General features: G+C 44.7%; 1 protein-coding gene across 1 annotated transcript in view; it reads left to right on the top strand.

Annotated features, from left to right (window-relative positions):
* The window catches only part of LOC115165274 (transcription factor E3), a 42,237-nt gene extending 29,426 nt beyond the window's left edge, over positions 1-12,811 (top strand). Inside the window, exons 7-11 of the mRNA XM_029718312.1 lie at positions 4,159-4,276; positions 8,050-8,106; positions 8,259-8,334; positions 8,808-8,955; positions 11,478-12,811. Of these exons, the coding sequence (XP_029574172.1) occupies positions 4,159-4,276; positions 8,050-8,106; positions 8,259-8,334; positions 8,808-8,955; positions 11,478-11,900 (822 nt within the window). The 3' untranslated portion in view covers positions 11,901-12,811. The remainder of the gene's footprint in view (positions 1-4,158; positions 4,277-8,049; positions 8,107-8,258; positions 8,335-8,807; positions 8,956-11,477) is intronic.
* Positions 12,812-22,974: the final 10,163 nt, after the last annotated feature.

The raw sequence follows: 22,974 nt of genomic DNA, 5'->3' as shown, positions 1-22,974 counted from the left end.
GTTAGCCAACTAAGAAGACTAAAGGTTAGCTAACAGTGGACTGGAGAGAAAGAGAGGAGAGGTGGTGTTTTTCTTCTCCTGAACATGTTTCCCCATTTCTCAACCGCCTGTTCTGAGAGAAAGGGGAAGCGGCTGAGTGTGAGAGCAGTGTGGTTTGGCAGGAGAAAGATGAGGATTCTGGTTGTTCTGCAGCAGCAGCAGCAGCATGATGATAACAAAATAAATAAGATGATCGAGGTAAACTAAATATTGTTGTTCTGTGGAATTTGTTTGTAGTTAGATGAGAGAGGACGTTTTTTTTTTCTTTTTTAGTTTGTTTGGATTTGGCTTAGGTTTTACGTTCTCACTGAATTGATTTTGACATTGGGGGTCTAGCTTAACTTGAAACTGAGATGTAGACATGCTAATAACATATTATTACTGTATTCTTTTAATGAAACTGAGACATAGACATGCTAGCAACGTGGTTATTACTGTATTCTTTTAATGAAACTGAGACATAGACATGCTAACAAAGGGTTTATTACTGTATTCTATTAATGAAACTGAGACATAGACATGCTAATAACATATTATTACTGTATTCTTTTAATGAAACTGAGATATAGACATGCTAACAACGTGGTTATTACTGTATTCTGTTAATGAAACTGAGACATAGACATGCTAATAACATATTATTACTGTATTCTGTTAATGAAACTGAGACATAGACATGCTAATAACATATTATTACTGTATTCTATTAATGAAACTGAGATATAGACATTCTAACCAACGTGGTTATTACTGTATTCTGTTGATCCTGTTGTGAATAGTAGATGGTGTTGGTCATATTGACTGTTGAGATTTGGTGCCTGTTAAACCGTTAGCACACTCTGCACGGTGTCCCGTTAAACCGTTAGCACACTGCACGGTGCCCCGTTAAACCGTTAGCAAACTCTGCACGGTGCCCCGTTAAACCGTTAGCACACACTGCACGGTGCCCCGTTAAACCGTTAGCACACTCTGCACGGTGCCCCGTTAAACCGTTAGCACACTGCACTGTGCCCGTTAAACCGTTAGCACACTGCACAGTGCCCCGTTAAACCGTTAGCACACTCTGCACGGTGCCCCGTTAAACCGTTAGCACACTCTGCACGGTGCCCCGTTAAACCGTTAGCACTCTGCACGGTGCCCGTTAAACCGTTAGCACACTCTGCACGGTGCCCCATTAAACCGTTAGCACACTCTGCACGGTGCCCCGTTAAACCGTTAGCACACTCTGCACGGTGCCCCGTTAAACCGTTAGCACACTCTGCACGGTGCCCGTTAAACCGTTAGCACACTGCACGGTGCCCCGTTAAACCGTTAGCGCACACTGCACGGTGCCCCGTTAAACCGTTAGCACACTCTGCCCCGTTAAACCGTTAGCACACTGCACGGTGCCCCGTTAAACCGTTAGCACTCTGCACGGTGCCCCGTTAAACCGTTAGCACTCTGCACGGTGCCCCGTTAAACCGTTAGCACTCTGCACGGTGCCCCGTTAAACCGTTAGCACTCTGCACGGTGCCCCGTTAAACCATTAGCACACTCTGCACGGTGCGGTGCCCCGTTAAACCGTTAGCACACTCTGCACGGTGCGGTGCCCCGTTAAACCGTTAGCACACTCTGCACGGTGCGGTGCCCCGTTAAACCGTTAGCACACTCTGCACGGTGCGGTGCCCCGTTAAACCGTTAGCACACTCTGCACGGTGCGGTGCCCCGTTAAACCGTTAGCACACTCTGCACGGTGCGGTGTCCTGTTAAACCGTTAGCACACTCTGCACGGTGCGGTGTCCCGTTAAACCGTTAGCACACTCTGCACGGTGCGGTGTCCTGTTAAACCGTTAGCACACTCTGCACGGTCCCCATTAAACCGTTAGCACACTCTGCACGGTGCCCGTTAAACCGTTAGCACACTGCACGGTGCCCCGTTAAACCATTAGCACACTCTGCACGGTGCCCGTTAAACCGTTAGCACACTTTGCACGGTGCCCCGTTAAACCGTTAGCACACTCTGCCCCGTTAAACCGTTAGCACACTCTGCACGGTGCCCGTTAAACCGTTAGCACTCTGCACGGTGCCCCGTTAAACCGTTAGCACTCTGCACGGTGCCCCGTTAAACCGTTAGCACACTCTGCCCCGTTAAACCGTTAGCACTCTGCACGGTGCCCCGTTAAACCGTTAGCACACTCTGCACGGTGTCCCGTTAAACCGTTAGCACACTCTGCACGGTGCCCCGTTAAACCGTTAGCACACTCTGCACGGTGCCCGTTAAACCGTTAGCACTCTGCACGGTGCCCCGTTAAACCGTTAGCACACTCTGCACGGTGCCCGTTAAACCGTTAGCACACTCTGCACGGTGCCCCGTTAAACCGTTAGCACACTCTGCACCGTGCCCCGTTAAACCGTTAGCACACTCTGCACGGTGCCCCGTTAAACCGTTAGCACTCTGCACGGTGCCCGTTAAACCGTTAGCACACTCTGCACGGTGCCCCGTTAAACCGTTAGCACACTCTGCACGGTGCCCCGTTAAAACCGTTAGCACTCTGCACGGTGCCCCGTTAAACCGTTAGCACTCTGCACGGTGCCCCGTTAAACCGTTAGCACTCTGCACGGTGCCCCGTTAAAGGGACAGTTCACCGTTGTTCAACTTAATATTCATCGTATCCAACACCACCCCTCTAACATCGGGAAATGTGGGGTTAAAATGTACAAACGCATGACTGTAAGTCGCTTAGGATAAATGTGTCTGCTGAATGGCGTAGTATATATTAAAACGCCGGCTTTCTATGTTTTCTGTTTTGATTCATTTGAATGTTTTTCTGTGATATGTTAATACTCTGTAAAGCATGGCCACAGTAGGGACTGTGGCAAAGAGGAAGGAGCTTTAAAGACACATATGTCTATTTAAAGATTTGTGTCATGTCCATCCATGGAGTTCCGTTTTTATGACTTGTTGGTTGGTATTATTGTTGGCATTGTGATTTGAGTTTAGTCAGGTATTTCATCGTTTTGGGGGGATTTTCCTTCTGTCTTTTTCAGATTTACTCTTATTTTGTTTGTACATTTAGTGATGTATAGCAGTCAGTGGTTGCTTTTGGTTGTGCTGTTTTTGGATGAATATAATGTACAGTATCTATTTGATTTAGAGGTTGAAGCCTGTCCACTGGGCAGAGAGAGAGGTGAGAGGGATAAGTTACCATGTTCCTGGTTGAATGGTTCCAGATTTCCTTTTTATTCCCTCCTGATTCCAGGAATCTATTTTCCAACCAGAATTTTTGCAGAACCGGGGAATTTGGGGAAAGTTAACAGAATTTTGTAACCCGAACACATTGTCTGATATGTAGACATTAGACAGAGTTTGGAATTCACATGATCAACGTTTCCAGGGAAGTTATCACTGGAGTTATGTTTTAATTTGTTGAGACTCCTAGACTTCTGACATCAAAGCACATTCTGTTACTGCCTTCTGGTTCTGCCTTCTGGTTCTGGTTCTGCCTTCTGGTTCTGCCTTCTGGTTCTGGTTCTGCCTTCTGGTTCTGCCTTCTGGTTCTGGTTCTGCCTTCTGGTTCTGCCTTCTGGTTCTGGTTCTGCCTTCTGGTTCTGCCTTCTGGTTCTGGTTCTGCCTTCTGGTTCTGGTTCTGCTTGGATGAGGGAGGAAGTAGGCCTAGTACTACATTTGGGAAGTTGTTGATGACCTCTGAAAGCTGTTGTATCTTGTTGTTGTTGTTTACACCTTATGAATGTTGTTGTTGTTGTTTACACCTTATGAATGTTGTTGTTGTTGTTGTTGTTTACACCTTATGAATGTTGTTGTTGTTGTTTACACCTTATGAATGTTGTTGTTGTTGTTGTTTACACCTTATGAATGTTGTTGTTGTTGTTTACACCTTATGAATGTTGTTGTTGTTGTTTACACCTTATGAATGTTGTTGTTGTTGTTACACCTTATGAATGTTGTTGTTGTTTACACCTTATGAATGTTGTTGTTGTTGTTTACACCTTATGAATGTTGTTGTTGTTGTTTACACCTTATGAATGTTGTTGTTGTTGTTGTTGTTTACACCTTATGAATGTTGTTGTTGTTGTTTACACCTTATGAATGTTGTTGTTGTTGTTGTTGTGTGTATGCAGCTGCCAGTGTCAAGGAACATGCTGGATCAGTACAGCAGTGGAGGGATGGTTGCTCCTACCATCACTGTCTCTAACTCCTGTCCTGTTGACTTGCACACCATCAAGACTGAGTTAACCGGTACCGGTAAAGAGTTCCTCTCTCAGTCGCTTTTATCCTTCAGTACCACCTCTCGCTTATATCTCTATCTTTCTCTTGTCTGCCTGGTCTCTAAATCACACTCAATCTCTAGCTGTTTCTTAACTGTCTCTCTATCTCTCTATTTCTCCCTGTCTCTCTCTTACTCTGTCTCTTACTCTGTCTCTCGCTCTGTTTCTGTCTTTCTGTATCTCTCTCCCTCCCCCATTTTGGTCTCTCGCTCTCATTCTCTCTCTCTCTTTTTCTCTCACTCATTCTCTCTTTAAAGGTCTTACTCAGCATTGCTCACCCAGACTTCCCCTGTCCAGTCAGTCAGTCACAACCAGAACCGTCAGTCCTCGTCTATATGCTTCTCAATATAAAGCTCTGCCTCAGTCTTAGAGCCATAGTCATGTTCCTCAATATAAAGCTCTGCCTCAGCCTTAGAGCCATAGTCATGTTCCTCAATATAAAGCTCTGCCTCAGCCTTAGAGCCATAGTCATGTTCCTCAATATAAAGCTCTGCCTCAGCCTTAGAGCCATAGTCATGTTCCTCAATATAAAGCTCTGCCTCAGCCTTAGAGCCATAGTCATGTTCCTCAATATAAAGCTCTGCCTCAGCCTTAGAGCCATAGTCATGTTCCTCAATATAAAGCTCTGCCTCAGCCTTAGAGCCATAGTCATGTTCCTCAATATAAAGCTCTGCCTCAGCCTTAGAGCCATAGTCATGTTCCTCAATATAAAGCTCTGCCTCAGCCTTAGAGCCATAGTCATGTTCCTCAATATAAAGCTCTGCCTCAGCCTTAGAGCCATAGTCATGTTCCTCAATATAAAGCTCTGCCTCAGCCTTAGAGCCATAGTCATGTTCCTCAATATAAAGCTCTGCCTCAGCCTTAGAGCCATAGTCATGTTCCTCAATATAAAGCTCTGCCTCAGCATTAGAGCCATAGTCATGTTCCTCAATATAAAGCTCTGCCTCAGCCTTAGAGCCATAGTCATGTTCCTCAATATAAAGCTCTGCCTCAGCCTTAGAGCCATAGTCATGTTCCTCAATATAAAGCTCTGCCTCAGCCTTAGAGCCATAGTCATGTTCCTCAATATAAAGCTCTGCCTCAGCCTTAGAGCCATAGTCATGTTCCTCAATATAAAGCTCTGCCTCAGCCTTAGAGCCATAGTCATGTTCCTCAATATAAAGCTCTGCCTCAGCCTTAGAGCCATAGTCGTGTTCCTCAATATAAAGCTCTGCCTCAGCCTTAGAGCCATAGTCGTGTTCCTCAATATAAAGCTCTGCCTCAGCCTTAGAGCCATAGTCATGTTCCTCAATATAAAGCTCTGCCTCAGCCTTAGAGCCATAGTCATGTTCCTCAATAAAAAGCTCTGCCTCAGCATTAGAGCCATAGTCATGTTCCTCAATATAAAGCTCTTCCTAGTTAATCTCTGGTAATATAGACTGAGTGTACAAAACAATAGGAACGAACACCTGCTCTTTCCATAACATCAAATCAAGTTTTATTTATACAGCACATTTCAGACATGGAATGCTTTTCAGACGATGTGCTTTACAGGAAGAAAAAAAAAAAAATAAATGAAAATAAAAAATGAAATATTTACTACACAACAAACCATAAGAGGATAAAAAAGGAAAACCAAAGTTAAAAAGGTGTGTTTTAAGATATATATTTAAATATCTCCACAGTTTCATCCCCCTCTCAGGTTCTCTGGCAGACTATTCCAGAAGCTGGGGGATATAGTAACTAAAGGCTGCCTCTCCATGCCTCCTGGTCCTAGGCTGGTGTAACCGGTGTGAAATGGCTAGTTAGTTAGCGGTGGTGTAACCGATGTGAAATGGCTAGTTAGTTAGCGGTGGTGTAACCGATGTGAAATGGCTAGCTAGTTAGCGGTGGTGTAACCAATGTGAAATGGCTAGTTAGTTAGCGGTGGTGTAACCGGTGTGAAATGGCTAGTTAGTTAGCGGTGGTGCGCGCTAATAGCGTTTCAATCAGTGACGTCACTCGCTCTGAGACTTGAAGTAGGGTTTCCCCTTGCGTTGCAAGGGCCGCGGCTTTTGTGGCGCGATGGGTAACGATGCTTCGTGGGTGTCAGTTGTTGATGTGTGCAGAGGGTCCCTGGTTCGAGCCCAGGTTGGGGCGAAGAGAGGGACGGAACCTGCACCGTTACACTGGGATAGTTAAACGACCAGGGTACATAACTTAAAAAGCATGTCTGACATGTATTGGGGTGCGCAATCAATTTAAAAAACCAATAGAATAATCTTTCAAATTAATTCTAAAACTCATAGACAGCCAGTGCAGAGACCTTAAAACCGGTGTAATGTGTTCTCTCCATCTGGTCTTGGTCAGTACCTGTGTTGCAGCATTCTGTATGTTTTGCAGTTGACCAATGGCTTTCTTGGGTAGACCAGACAGGAGAGCATTATTACAGTAGTCAAGCCTGCTTGTTATAAAAGCATGGATGAGTCTCTCTGTATCAGCCTGAGAGAGAAACCTTGACAATGTTCCTCAGGTGGTAAAAAGCTATGTGTTGTCACATTCCTAATGTGTTATTTGAAATTGAGTTCAGAATCTAAAATAACACGTACGTTTTTTTTGACCTGGTGTTTTATCTTTATTGCCCATGAATTAAAATATGTGGCCAGATTCTCTCTCTCTGTGCTTTGCCCTCCAACAATAAGTACCTCGGTGTTGTCTTCATTTAGCTGGAGGAAGTTGTGAGCCATCCGAGTATTTTAAATCTAAATCTATTTTAAGTCTAATAATTTATCCATGGAGCTAAAATACCTCTGGTGACACAGAAATGTGTCATTCCTGCTCCCGCTCCCCGTCTCTGGCTCTCGAGGGCGCCAGGCGACCTTCATTACGCACACCTGTCTCCATCCTTACGCGCGTCAGCGCTTCATGTGACTCACCTGGACTCTTATTACCTTATTGATTGCCTCCCCTATATCTGTCACTTCCTCAGTTTCTTTCCCGTGTCTGCGTTAATGTCGTTATGTTTCCCTTGTCCAGACGCCGTTCTTGTCCGTTATTCATTAAAATGTTCACTCCCTGTTTCTTGCTTCCCGTCTCCCAGCGTCTGTCCTCACAGAAATGTAAAATTGTGTATCGCCTGCGTAGCAGTGAAAATCAATGCTGTGCTTTCTGATAACGTTACCAGAGGCTGCATTTGGAAAGTATTCAGACTAGTTAACTTTTTCCACATTTTGTTCATTACTGCCTTATTTTAAAATTGATTCAATTAATGTTTTCCCTCATCAATCTACACACAATACCCCATAATGACAAAGTGATACCCCATAAATGTTTGCAAATGTATTAAAAATAAAAACGAATATGTTATTTACATAAGTATTCAGACCCTTTGCTATGAGACTATAAATTGAGCTCAGGTGCATCCTGTTTCCATTGATCATCCTTGAGATGTTTGGGGAAGGGTACCCAATTGATTAGATTCCTCACTCATCCAAGGGGCTCTCCTTTTGGATGTGTGGCCTTTTTCCACTTTTTCTGGCATAGACTGACCAGGTGAATCTGGGTGGGGGTGTTCCTAATGTTTTGTACACTCAGTATATATAATATCACCAGTACTACATCATCTGTTATGTGTCTTATGACTTGTAGTGTGTTTTGTTATTTTAGACATTCTAAACATGCATAAAGTAATGAATGAATTCTTTTTTTTTTTTTATATATATCTCTTTGTATTTATGCTTCAAGCTGTCTTTGTCCTTGACTGCTAATATGAAATATCTCTTCTAGTGGTGGAGGCTAAAGCGATGATGAAGGAACGACAGAAAAAGGACAATCATAACCAGAGTGAGTATAGATTAATACTTTACTGCCAATGGATACCATATTTTAAAAGTATATATATATATATATATATATATATATATATATTTTTTTTTACATCTAACATTTCGTCAGTAGCTTGGTGATAATGTTTATCATGTTATGGTTTTTCCTAGTTGAGAGACGGAGGAGGTTCAACATCAACGATCGCATCAAGGAACTGGGAGCTCTCATCCCCAAATCTAGTGACCGGTGAGTTCCCATGGACAGAGATTAACCCTAACCCTCAGTTACCCTAACCCAAATCTAGTGACCGGTGAGTTCCTATGGACAGAAATTAATTAGAGCAGATAACACATTTGCCGTTCTCAAGTGCATGATTATTCAATCATGACAGACTGTAGATTGAATAACCTATATAGATTACCTATAGATGCTTAAACTGTTAACTGCAACGTCACTGTTCCTTTCTCCTCACTGACCCCCCCTGCTACAACATAGTATCTAATCATGCCGCTGTTCCTTTCTCCTCACTGCCCCCCCCGCTACAACATAGTATCTAATCATGCCGCTGTTCCTTTCTCCTCACTGACCCCCCCCTGCTACAACATAGTATCTAATCATGCCGCTGTTCCTTTCTCCTCACTGACCCCCCCTGCTACAACATAGTATCTAATCATGCCGCTGTTCCTTTCTCCTCACTGACCCCCGTGCTACGGCGACAGGGAGACGCGTTGGAACAAGGGCACCATCCTGAAGGCGTCTGTGGACTACATCAGGAGGCTGCAGAAGGAGCAGCAGAGAGCCAAGGAGGTGCAGACCAGACAGAGGAAACTGGAGCACAGCAACCGCAGCCTACTGCTACGCATACAGGTTAGGACAATACAGTCAAACAGGCAATCAGTATGCTGCAAGGAAGGCTGGTAGTCAATCAGTATGCCGCAAGGAAGGCTGGTAGTCAATCAGTATGCCGCAAGGAAGGCTGGTAGTCAATCAGTATGCCGCAAGGAAGGCTGGTAGTCAATCAGTATGCCGCAAGGAAGGCTGGTAGTCAATCAGTATGCCGCAAGGAAGGCTGGTAGTCAATCAGTATGCCGCAAGGAAGGCTGGTAGTCAATCAGTATGCCGCAAGGAAGGCTGGTAGTCAATCAGTATGCCGCAAGGAAGGCTGGTAGTTAATCAAATCAAATGTATTTATAAAGCCCTTCTTACATCAGCTGATATCTCAAAGTGCTGTACAGAAACCCAGCCTAAAACCCCAAACAGCAAGCAATGCAGGTGTAGAAGGACGGTGGCTAGGAAAAACTCCCTAGAAAGGCCAAAACCTAGGAAGAAACCTAGAGAGGAACCAGGCTATGTGGGGTGGCCAGTCCTCTTCTGGCTGTGCCGGGTGGAGATTATAACAGCACATGGCCAAGATGTTCAAATGTTCATAGATGACCAGCAGGGTCAAATAATAATAATCATAGTGGTTGTCGAGGGTGCAACAAGTCAGTAAGTGTCAGTTGGCTTTTCATAGCTGATCATTCAGAGTATCTCTACCGCTCCTGCTGTCTCTAGAGAGTTGAAAACAGCAGGTCTGGGACAGGTAGCACGTCCGGTGAACAAGTCAGGGTTCCATAGCCGCAGGCAGAACAGTTGAAACTGGAGCAGCAGCACGGCCAGGTGGACTGGGAACAGCAAGGAGTCATCATGCCAGGTAGTCCTGAGGCATGGACCTAGGGCTCAGGTCCTCCGAGAGAGAGAAAGAAAGAAAGAAAGAAAGAAAGAAAGAAAGAAAGAAAGAGAGAGAGTGTTAGCGAGAGCATACATAAATTCACACAGGACACAGGATAAGACAGGAGAAATACTTCAGATATAACAGACTGGCCCAAGCCCCCCGACACATAAACTACTGCAGCATAAATACTGGAGGCTGAGACAGGAGGGGTCAGGAGACACTGTGGCCCCATCCGACGATACCCCCGGACAGGGCCAAACAGGCAGGATATAACCCCACCCACTTTGCCAAAGCACAGCCTCCACACCACTAGAGAGATGTCTTCAACCACCAACTTACCATCCTGAGACAAGGCCGAGTATAGCCCACAAAGATCTCCGCCACAGCACAACTCAGGGGGGGGGGCGCCAACCCAGATAGGAAGATCACGTCAATGACTCAACCCACTCAAGTGACGCACCCCTCCCAGGGACGGCATGGAAGAGCACCAGTAAGCCAGTGACTCAGCCCCTGTAACAGGGTTAGAGGCAGAGAATCAGTATGCTGCAAGGAATGCTGGTAGTCAGTCAGTATGCTGCAAGGAAGGTTGGTAGTCAATCAGTATGCTGCCAGGAAGGCTGGAAGTCAATCAGTATGCTGCCAGGAAGGCTGGAAGTCAATCAGTATGCTGCATGGAAGGCTGGAAGTCATTCAGTATGCTGCATGGAAGGCTGGTAGTCAATCAGTGTGCTGCATGGAAGGCTGGTAGTCAATCAGTATGCTGCATGGAAGGCTGGTAGTCAATCAGTATGCTGCATGGAAGGCTGGTAGTCAATCAGTGGGCTGCATGGAAGGCTGGTAGTCAATCAGTATGCTGCCAGGAAGGCTGGTAGTCAATCACTATGCAGCAAGGAAGGCTGGTAGTCAATCAGTATGCTGCCAGGAAGGCTGGTAGTCAATCAGTATGCTGCATGGAAGGCTGGTAGTCAATCAGTATGCTGCATGGAAGGCTGGTAGTCAATCAGTATGCTGCATGGAAGGCTGGTAGTCAATCAGTATGCTGCATGGAAGGCTGGTAGTCAATCAGTGTGCTGCATGGAAGGCTGGTAGTCAATCAGTATGCTGCCAGGAAGGCTGGTAGTCAATCAGTATGCTGCATGGAAGGCTGGTAGTCAATCAGTATGCTGCAAGGAAGGCTGGTAGTCAATCACTCTGCTGCCAGGAAGGCTGGTAGTCAATCAGTATGCTGCAAGGAAGGCTGGTAGTCAATCAGTCTGCTGCAAGTTAGGCTGGTAGTCAATCAGTATGCTGCATGGAAGGCTGGTAGTCAATCAGTATGCTGCAAGGAAGGCTGGTAGTCAATCAGTATGCTGCCAGGGAGGCTGGTAGTCAATCAGTATGCTGCAAGGAAGGCTGGTAGTTACTTGCGTGTGATATTAAAATGATGTTGTTTCTTTGGAAGTGGTAGAAGTAAATTGTCTCAGGCGAAATCAATAATGTGTGGCGTCCCCCAGGGCAGTGCGCTAGGGCCTCTACTATTTTTACTGTACATTAATTAAGCATTAAGGCATGAGAATCTATGCATTATCATGAATAATGCACAGCAAAGGGCTGTTCTTAGGCATGGCGCAAATTGTTTTGAAAATGGTCTCATAAACTAAACTGAAGTGTCGACCGTTGTTGTTCCTCTCTACAGGAGCTAGAGATGCAGGCCTGCCTCCACGGCCTCTCCACCCCCGCCTCCTCCTCCCAGGGATCCTCCTCCTCACACCTCAGCCTATCACAATCCATGGACCCCAGCACGGGCGACGCCCTCTCCAAGACCCTCCTCTCCCTGAGTGGTGGCCTAGGCCTTCAGGCCACCTCCCCCTCGGCCTCGCCGGTTGGCCTGATGAACATGGCTTCTCCTCTGAGCTTCTCTGAGCTGGACGACCCGTCGGCCGCAGCCTTCCACTCCTCCCTGCTGCCAGACATGGGTCTTGGGGACATCTTGATGGACCATGGGGGGATAGGGATGTCCCCGGTGTGGGCCCGAGAGCCCCTGCTCTCCTCCCTCTCCCCAGGACCCTCCAAGACCTCCAGCCGCAGGAGCAGCTTCAGCATGGAGAAGGACTTGTGACTGGGCTGAGTCCAAAACCAACAACTCCTAGACCAGCGGCTCCCAAACTCGGGCTCCTCGGGATCCCAAGGGGAGCACGTTTTGGTTTGTGCCCTAACACTACACAGCTGATTCAAATTATCAAAGCGTTATGGTTAATTGATTATTTGAATCCACTGTGTAGTGCCAGGGCAAAAAACAAAACGTGCTCCCTTTAGGATCCTGAGGACCCGAGTTTGCGAGACCCTTCCCTAGACCCTGGCTCCTAGACCCTAGCTCCTAGACCCTAGCTCCTAGTAATTGTTTAAGACACAAGGTTATTTGTAGATCAGTCAGTCTGCGATGTAGTTGATCTGGAGCACGACTTAAGGCCCTAAGCCCATCAGAGGACTGCAGACTGAGGTGGAGCCTCCACATACCATGCATGGCCCCGTCCATCAATCACAGAGTGGGGGTCAAATCTCTTAGTTTAGTCTAGGATTTGCAAAATTCCAGTCCCCAGGTTTTCCAGAAATCCTGGCAGTAAGGTTCCAGAAATCCTGGCAGTAATGTTCCAGAAATCCTGGCAGTAAGGTTCCAGAAATCCTGGCAGTAATGTTCCAGAAATCCTGGCAGGAATGTTCCAGAAATCCTGGCAGTAATGTTCCAGAAATCCTGGCAGGAATGTTCCAGAAATCCTGGCTGTAAGGTTAAAAAAAATTGATTGGGGTATTTTTCTCCAACCTTAGCAAACAAAAGCTGATTTAAACAAATTGTATTCTAAACTAAAGATAATGATTAGTTGATTTTTGGAGTCGGTTTAGAATTTTCCCATCCCTGGTCTATATCATAGAAAAGGAAACAGGAGTTTGGGCATATTGTTTCAATGAAACTACAGATTGGTGTGTTCAGAAAGCCACAACTATAGAATTAAAAACTTGTATTTGTATGTATGATGAGACCTGAGCATTTGTGTAACTCTGCAAAACAAAAAGGGATGGCATTATTCTGTGTTGAAACAGCAAGATGAACTGTCAGTGTATCCCAAATAGCACCCTAATTCCCTACATGGTGCACACCTGGCTACAACTGGAGTGCAGTATATAGGAAATAGGGTGCCATTTGGGATACATCATAGTGCAGCACTTTTCAATGGTAGACATGTTGTATGGATGAGTTTTGTGCATTGGTATGCTTTTAAAGAGTCCCACAGGAAAACCAGTCTGAGCAGCCAGCCATATAGTAGACTAAACAGTTACTGTGTTTGTAGAGCCACTGTTCTATTGTCTTCAACAACAAGACAGTTAAGAGTAGATTAACCCTGAACTTTATTACTTCCTGTTCCTAGCCTGGCTCGGGACAATTCAGTTTAGGGGTTGAGAAAAAATACAAAAAAAACAAACAGAACGTAATGAGAAAGTTTACATTTTTTATTAATGAATTCCATTTTTTTCCATTCTCTTTTTAGATTTTACAGATTGAAAATGGAATTGACCCCTAACCCTACTGTCAGTCACTAAACTGCAGTAGGTTAGCTGTAAGGTGTTATGTGTATTTATACAACCCATGTAGGTACACTACCAGACAACAGTTTTAAAACCCTGGAATGAATAGGTGTTCTTCTTAATTTGTTTTACTATTTTCTACATTATAGAATAATAGTGAAGACATCAAAACTATGAAATAACACATATAGAATCATGTAGTAAACCAAAAAAACGTGTAAAACAAAATCAAAATATATTTTATATTTGAGATTCTTCAAAGTAGCCACCGTTTGCCTTGATGACAGCGTTGCCGTGTCCAAACGTTTGACTGGTACCGTATACAGTATACATGAGACGTGACAATAAGGGAATAAGTGTCACGCTTGTCGTCGTAGAGAGAAAGGGACCAATGCGCAGCGCGTTTCGTGCTCAACATTTATTTATTTATAAAATAATGAGAACACCACGGAAGAAAACAATAAACAAACTAGCGACATGAAACAGTGAAAGCAGGCTCAACAAAAAGCAGTGCTCTCAAACAACTACCCACGAAACACAAACACCCCCTACTATATAGGACTCACAATCAAAGGCAACTCAACACACCTGCCTTCAATTGAGAGTCCAACCCCAATCAACTAGACGTAGAAACATAGACCAGTGACAAACCCCATAATACATACATCAACTACCCTCTGCCACGTCCTGACCAAACTACAATAACCAAATATACTCTATACTGGTCAGGACGTGACAATAAGAGCCAGGTCTGTTATGTTGTGATTTTAAGGCTGACATTCAATAGCCTGGTTCCAGGTCTGTTTTGTACTGTGTAAAGTAGCAAAACGGCACAAACCAATCTAGGACCAGGCTAGATGTTTTTAAATTTGATGTAAGGTATTAGTATTTATTAGCTAGTTTTCCTCGGGTCCACAGCTGTTATTTCAGGATGAGGTGATAGGATCGTTAAACTGCTAAGACGATGCACCTCACAATAACAAAGGGGTTTCTTTCAGCTAGGACGACTGGCTGCCATTCATATTATAACAGATATTTAACACTGGTTTCACCATGGGTTCAGGTTGGAATCCAGGCTAATGCTTACACTTACATTTACATTTACGTCATTTAGCAGACGCTCTTATCCAAAGCGACTTACAAATTGGAGGTTTGTTAGCACAGTGTCCAAGAAGGGCCAGATGTATACAGAATGGTGTCATCTGCGTAGAGGTTGATCAGAGAATCACCAGCAGCAAGAGCGACATCATTGATGTATACAGAGAAAAGAGTCGGCCCGAGAATTGAACCTTGTGGCACCCCCATAAAGACTGCCAGAGGTCCGGACAACAGGCCCTCTGATTTGACACACTGAACTCTGTCTGAGAAGTAGTTGGTGAACCAGGCGAGGCAGTCATTTGAGAAACCAAGGCCTTGTATAATAATATAATAATAATCCAGGCTAATGCTTGTATAATAATACGCCATTTAGCAGACGTTTTATCCTCTCACGACTTTATCGCGTGTATATATATATATATATATATATTACGTATGGGTGTATATATATATATATATATATATATATATATATATATATATTACGTATGGGTGTATATATATATATATTACGTATGGGTGTATATATATATATATATATTACGTATGGGTGTATATATATATATATTACGTATGGGTGTATGTGTATATATATATTTTACGTATGGGTGGTCCCAGACATTGAACCCACTACCCTGGCATTATAAGTGCCATGCTCAACCAACTGAGCTACAAAGGACAACGTGTATGAACAATGGTCGTATGGCTGTATGAACAATGGCCGTATGGCTGTATGAACAATGGCCGTATGGCTGTATGGCTGTACGGTCGTATGGTCGTATGGCCGTATGGCCGTACGGTCGTATGGTCGTATGGCCGTACGGTCGTATGGTCGTATGGCCGTATGGCCGTACGGTCGTATGGTCGTATGGCCGTATGGCTGTATGGCCGTATGGCTGTATGGCTGTATGGCCGTATGGCCGTATGGCTGTATGGCCGTATGGCCGTATGGTCGTATGGCTGTATGGCCGTATGGCTGTATGGCTGTATGACCTCATGGCTGTATGACCGCATGGCTGTACGGTCTTATGGCTGTACGGTCTTATGGCTGTACGGTCTTATGGCTGTACGGTCGTATGGCTGTACGGTCGTATGGCTGTACGGTCGTATGGTCGTATGGCTGTATGGCCGTATGGTCGTATGGCTGTATGGCCGTATGGTCGTATGGCTGTATGACCGCATGGCTGTACGGTCTTATGGCTGTACGGTCTTATGGCTGTACGGGTCGTATGGCTGTACGGGTCGTATGGCTGTACGGTCGTATGGCTGTATGGTCGTGCTGATGACTTCTACATAACATGATGAGTCTGCTTTGATTTTGTAGAGGAAACAAGTTGTTTTACAAATTGTAGATTACATTTTTATTCACCTGTAATCTGTCTCCTGTTGTAGCTGTACCTACCGATTAGTGATGCACCGATATGACATTTTTGGCCGATACCGATATCTGATATTTTCCTTGCCCCCAAAATGTTTGTTTTTTTGCGGCCTTTTAAGCATTCTAGTACAGTTAAATAGTTAACACACACACACATGGTCGCAGCGGTCTAAGGCACTGCATCTCAGTGCAAGAGGCGTAACTTTTAAAAAAATGTAAATTTGAATTCACCTTTATTTAACCAGGTAGGCCAGTTGAGAACAAGTTCTCATTTACAACTGCAACCTGGCCAAGATAAAGCAAAGCAGTGCGACAAAAACAACAACACAGAGTTACACATGGAATAAACAAACGTACATTCAATAACACAAAGGAAAAGAAAAATCGAAAAATCTATGTACAGTGTTTGCTTGGGAGGTAAGGCAATAAATAGGCCATAGAGGCGAAAATAATTACAATTTAGCATTAATACTGGAGTGATAGATGTGCAGATGATGATGTGCAAGTAAAGATACTGGGATGCGAGAAGGTAAGTAATAATATGGGGATGAGGTAGTTGGATATGCTATTTACAGATGGGCTGTGTACAGGTACAGTGATCGGTAAGCTGCTCTGACAGCTGATGTTTAAAGTTAGTGAGGGAGATATGAGTCTCCAGCTTCAGTGATTTTTGCAGTTCATTCCAGTCATTAGTAGCAGAGAACTGGAAGGAAAGGCGGCCAAAGTAAGTGTTGGCTTTGGGGATGACCAGTGAGATATACCTGCTGGAGTGTGTGCTACAGGTGGGTGTTGCTATGGTGACCAGTGAGCTGATATAAGGCGGGGCTTTACCTAGCAAAGACTTATAGATGACCTGGAGCCAGTGGGTTTGGTGACGGATATGTAGTGAGGGCCAGCCAACGAGAGCGTACAGGTCGCAGTGGTGGGTAGTATATGGGGCTTTGGTGACAAAACGGATGGCACTGTGATAGACTACATCCAGTTTGCTGAGTAGTGTTGGAGGCTATTTTTTTTTATTACATCGCCGAAGTCAAGAATCGGTAGGATGGTCAGTTTTACGAGGGTATGTTTGGCGGCATGAGTGAAGAAGGCTTTGTTGCGAATAGGAAGCCGATTCTAGATTTAATTTTGGATTGGAGATGCTTAATGTGAGTCTGGAAGGAGAGTTTACAGTCTAACCAGACACCTAGGTATTTGTAGTTGTCCACCTATTCTAAGTCAGAACCGTCCAGAGTAGTGATGCTGGACGGGCGGGCAGGTGCGGGCAGCAATCGGTTGAAGAGCATGCATTTAGTTTTACTAGCGTTTAAAAGCAGTTGGAGGCCACGGAAGGAGTGTTGTATGGCATTGAAGCTCGTCTGGAGGTTAGTTAACACAGTGTCCAAGAAGGGCCAGATGTATACAGAATGGTGTTGTCTGCGTAGAGGTGGATCAGAGAATCACCAGCAGCAAGAGCGACATCATTGATATATACAGAGAAAAGAGTCGGCCCGAGAATTGAACCTTGTGGCACCACCATAGAGACAGCCAGAGGTCCAGATGTAACAGTGTAGGTTCCGTCCCTCTCTTCACCCCAACCCGGGCTCGAACCAGGGACCCTTGCACATATCAACAACTGACACCCACCGAAGCATCGTTACCCATCGCGCCACAAAAGCCGCGGGGAAACCCTACTTCAAGTCTCAGAGCGAGTGACGTCACCGATTGAAACGCTATTAGCGCTCACCACCGCTAACTAACTAGCCATTTCACATCGGTTACACAGACAACAAGCCCTCCGATTTGAGACACTGAACTCCATCTGAGAAGTAGTTGGTGAACCAGGCGAGGCAGTCATTTGAGAAGCCAAGGCTGTTGAGTCTGCCAATAAGAATGCGGTGATTGACAGTCGAAAGCCTTGGCCAGGTCGATGAATACGGCTGCACAGTACTGTCTTTTATCGATGGTGGTTATGATATCGTTTAGGAGCGTGGCTGAGGTGCACCCATGAACAGCTCGGAAACCAGATTGCACAGCGGAGAAGGTACGGTGGGATTCGAAATGGTCGGTGAGCTGTTTATTAACTTGGCTTTCGAAGATTTTAGAAAGGCAGGGTAGGATGGATATAGGTCCATAACAGTTTGGGTCTAGAGTGTCACCCCCTTTGAAGAGGGGGATGACCGCGGCAGCTTTCCAATCTTTGGGGATCTTAGATGATACAAAAGAGAGGTTGAACAGGCTAGTAATAGGGGTTGCAACAATTTCGGTGGATAATTTTAGGAAGAGAGGGTCCAGATTGTCTAGCCCAGCTGATTTGTAGGGATCCAGATTTTGCAGCTCTTTCAGAACATCAGCTGTCTGGATTTGGGTGAAGGAGAAGAGGGGGAGGGGGGATTGGGCCAGTTGCTGCAGGGGTGCTGAGATGTTGGCCGGGGTAGGGGTAGCCAGGTGGAAAGCATGGCCAGCCGTGGAAAAATGCTTATTGAAATTATCAATTTATCAGTGGTGACAGTGTTTCCTATCCTCTGTGCAGTGGGCAGCTGGGAGGAGGTGCTCTTATTCTCCATGGACTTTACAGTGTCCCAAAACTTTTTGGAATTAGTGCAACATGAAGCAAATTTCTGTTTGAAAAAGCTAGCCTTTGCTTTCCTAACTGACTGTGTGTATTGGTTCCTGACTTCCCTGAAAAGTTGCATATCACGAGGGCTATTCAATGCTAATGCAGAACGCCACAGGATGTTTTTGTGCTGGTCAAGGGCAGACAGGTCTGGGGTGAACCATGGGCTATATCTGTTCTTAGTTCCACATTTTTTGATTGGGGCATGCTTATTTACGATGGAGAGGAAAGCACTTTTGAAGAGCAACCAGGCATCCTCTACTGACGGGATGAGGTCAATATCCTTCCAGGATACCCGGGCCAGGTCGATTAGAAAGGCTTGCTCGCTGAAGTATTTTAGGGAGCGTTTGACAGTGATGAGGGGTGGTCATTTGACCTCAGACCCATTACGGTTGCAGGCAATGAGGCAGTGATCGCTGAGATCCTGGTTGAAGACAGAAGAGGTGTATTTAGAGGGCAAGTTGGTCAGATGTACAGTCCCTGGTTCGAATCCAGGCTGTATCACATCATGATTCGGAGTCCCATAGGGCGGCGCACAATTGACCCAGCGTCGTCCGGGCTGTCATTGTAAATAAGAATTTGCTCTTAACTGACTTGCCTAGTTAAATAAAGGTTACACACACACCACACTGACCAAAAATGTATTTTGTTGGCATTTACGTATGTCCCCATTACCAGTAAAACATCATCAAAACCTATTTCATGAATTTACTTGCTGTGCTGTTTCGTTGTTCATTTGTTCAGTTGTTTCATTCTCAACCAGGATTTCTATGGAACACCGTTTGGGTCAAAAAAGATACACATCAAATAACACTATTTGAGTGTCAAATAAACTTGTTGACCAATCAGGACCTGAATATGACTGCACGTCACATAATAATTTAACGCGTTCATACATTTCCTTACGTATTATTACATATTGATTACACTTTCACTCGTATTTCATATGTCACAACGATTCATCGATACGTCTGCTATTTAACGTTGTCTCACACACCTACAGTGCTGGTCATTAACAAAAAGCTAGCTAGCTCATGGATACAAACAATGTTCTTCCCCAAAAACACAGCAGAACGACATCTGTTTCAGTAGCTATAGTAGCTAGCTAGCTCATGGATACAATGTTCTTCCCCAAAAACACAGCAGAACGACATCTGTTTCAGTAGCTATAGTAGCTAACTATATAGCTAGGGGTCATCATCTAAAATAACCCTAATTTATAAGACAGTTCTTATGTGATTAATGGTTGTCGGACCCATCTATGTGAAGCTAGCCACAATAAGGATTAGCCACAATAGTGGACTTTGCAGTTAGCCTTTAAAATAAAAGTATGGCATAATTCTACTATTTGTATTCATTTGCATCACTGTCAATGACATACTTTTATTTTGAAGGCAACCTGCAAATTCCACTATTGTGCCTAATTCTTATTGTGGCTAGCTTCACAACACATAACCCTGTCCAGTCGAGCCTCACTAGCCAGATGAAGCTAGCTGGCTGATTATAACGTCAGCTTTGGGCAACAGGGTTAAGTAGCTGGCTAGCTATTTATTTTCATGAACTGAAGTGCAATTTCGCTAGGCGAACAACAAGTGGCAACCTAGCTAATACTTACAAGGATTCCGAAATCATTGCTAAGAATAATGAAAACGACTGCAGTTTCTACTGGTCATTGTTTTCAGGCTGGTTATATTGGTGCTAGCTAGCTACCCCAGAAGTTGCGGTCGAACAAATAATGCTATATTACCAACGTGGTATTGTAAACACATCGTTCTTGGCTGGGGTTTGCTTGTTTGCAGACTTTTTTGTACAGCTTTGACAGTGCTACTGTATCTTTTTTGACACGCAAAGATCCAAACGGCGTTCCATAGTATGTATGTCGTGAAGCTAATAGCAGTGACGCTATTACTGTGTAACTCCGGTAAGGCAACATCTGAAAAATAGCGCACTTGGCAGTGTGTACCGGTGCTCGACCAGTCGGCGAAAGCCAACATCACCCACAACAGAGAACGGTTGATTGTCAAGGGCAATGAATTCCATCATCTTGGTTTTAATGGATTTCGCCTTTGAGTTGTAGCGCTGACATTTTCTTACGCTTTCAAATGACTGCTCGACTTGTTGACTGCTTGATCCACACAACAGACATTGTGGGCTAGGTTAGGAATGCTGTGTTCCACGTTTAGCGCAAAATTGTACGTGGCGTAATTACGTCATGTACCTCACCTACGTTATATAGGTATGCACGGTAGCTTTGACATTGGTTTTTAACAATTAAACTAGACATCGGGACGATACCGATGTTAGGCATTTTTAGCTAATATCAGCCGATTCCAATATGTTCACCGATTATATCGTGCATCCCCACTACCGATATTGGACCTATTCTGCCTCTACTAGTAGCTGTACCTTACCAATATTTAATCTATTCCTTTCGAATTTCAGGACACTGGTTCTCCTTCATGTTGTTCAACTATGTACAAGAGACTACATTCATGTTGGAAACAGTAGTCCTTGCAGTGAAAGACCGATACAACAACCATATACAGCCAAATAGTTTCTGTGTTATTAACTTGGATACATACTATTGGAGAATATTGACTGTCCTGTTTGTGCTGCGCTGTGTTTTTGGTTCCAACGATCGACTTCGGTGCTTTGATTTACTTTGTGTCTTTTAATTTTCATAGAAAAGCAATTATACACGGAGCATACCAAACATTAAGAACACCTTCCTACTGTTTTAGTGTGAAAAACCCAGCAGCGTTGCAGTTCTTGGCACAAACCGGTGAGCCTGGCACCTACTACCATACCCCGTTCAAAGGCACTTCAATCTTTTGTTTTGCCCCGTTCACCCTCTGAATGGCACACATACACAATCCATGTCTCAATTGTCTCAAGGCTTAAAAATCCTTCTTTAACCTGTCTCCTCCCCTTCGTCTATACTGATTTTTGAAGTGGATTTAACAGGTGACATCAATAGCGTTCACCTGGATTTACCTGGTCAGTCTATGTCATGGAAAGAGCAGGTGTTCATGATGTTTTGTATACTCAGGGTGTGTTATATACAGATGAAGAAGTAGGGGATGATGGGTAATATGTTTAATAACCACAGCTTAGGCTTTGTTTTATGCAAATTACATGTAGTTTGTTTTTGTGTTTGTTTATGTATGTAAATAGAAATTGTACATAACTCGATATAGCGTAATGTTCTGAAACAACGTTTATTAACACATATTTTAGAGCTATATATCGTATATTATGTAAAAGCATTGCAGATATTTTGGCCTTAATTCGTTTTTTTTAAATGAAATATATAGTGTCTCATTTTACTCTTTTAAATGTATTTGGTAAGGGTGTGTGTGTGTGTGTGTGTGTGGAGAAATACAGTCTGTTTGTCCTTATCAAAACAGGTTCTGGATTTCAGGCTTATGGGGAACAGGGTGCTGTTTGGGACCGGGGAACAGGGTGCTGTTTGGGACCGGGGGACCGGGTGCTGTTTGGGACCGGGGAACAGGGTGCTGTTTGGGACCGGGGGACAGGGTGCTGTTTGGGACCGGGGGACCGGGTGCTGTTTGGGACCGGGGGACAGGGTGCTGTTTGGGACCGGGGGACAGGGTGCTGTTTGGGACCGGGGGACAGGGTGCTGTTTGGGACCGGGGGACAGGGTGCTGTTTGGGACCGGGGGGCAGGGTGCTGTTTGGGACCGGGGGACAGGGTGCTGTTTGGGACCGGGGGACAGGGTGCTGTTTGGGACCGGGGGACAGGGTGCTGTTTGGGACCGGGGGACAGGGTGCTGTTTGGGACCGGGGGACCGGGTGCTGTTTGGGACCGGGGGACAGGGTGCTGTTTGGGACCGGGGGACAGGGTGCTGTTTGGGACCGGGGGACAGGGTGCTGTTTGGGACCGGGGGACAGGGTGCTGTTTGGGACCGGGGGACAGGGTGCTGTTTGGGACCGGGGAACAGGGTGCTGTTTGGGACCGGGGAACAGGGTGCTGTTTGGGACTGGGGAACAGGGTGTTGTTTAGAAGATAGATTTAGCTGACGATAGATTTGGCTGACGATAAAAGTAAACCAAATTATGATTGGTAATTTTATTTTGACACGATTCAGTATATTTGTTTGGTTGTAGATGTACAGCGATTCAGTATATTTGTTTGGTTGTAGATGTACAGCGATTCAGTATATTTGTTTGGTTGTAGATGTACAGCGATTCAGTATATTTGTTTGGTTGTAGATGTACAGCGATTCAGTATATTTGTTTGGTTGTAGATGTACAGCGATTCAGTATATTTGTTTGGTTGTAGATGTACAGCGATTCAGTATATTTGTTTGGTTGTAGATGTACAGCGATTCAGTATATTTGTTTGGTTGTAGATGTACAGCGATTCAGTATATTTGTTTGGTTGTAGATGTACAGCGATTCAGTATATTTGTTTGGTTGTAGATGTACAGCGATTCAGTATATTTGTCTGGTTGTAGATGTACAGCGATTCAGTATATTTGTCTATGATATGTTTGGTTGTACAGCAATAACGGGTTAC

Source organism: Salmo trutta, chromosome 28 (assembly GCF_901001165.1).
Source record: "Salmo trutta chromosome 28, fSalTru1.1, whole genome shotgun sequence".
Taxonomy (NCBI): Eukaryota; Metazoa; Chordata; class Actinopteri; order Salmoniformes; family Salmonidae; genus Salmo; species Salmo trutta.
Note: the sequence above shows the minus strand (reverse complement) of the source record. Positions and strands in the feature narration are given on the sequence as shown.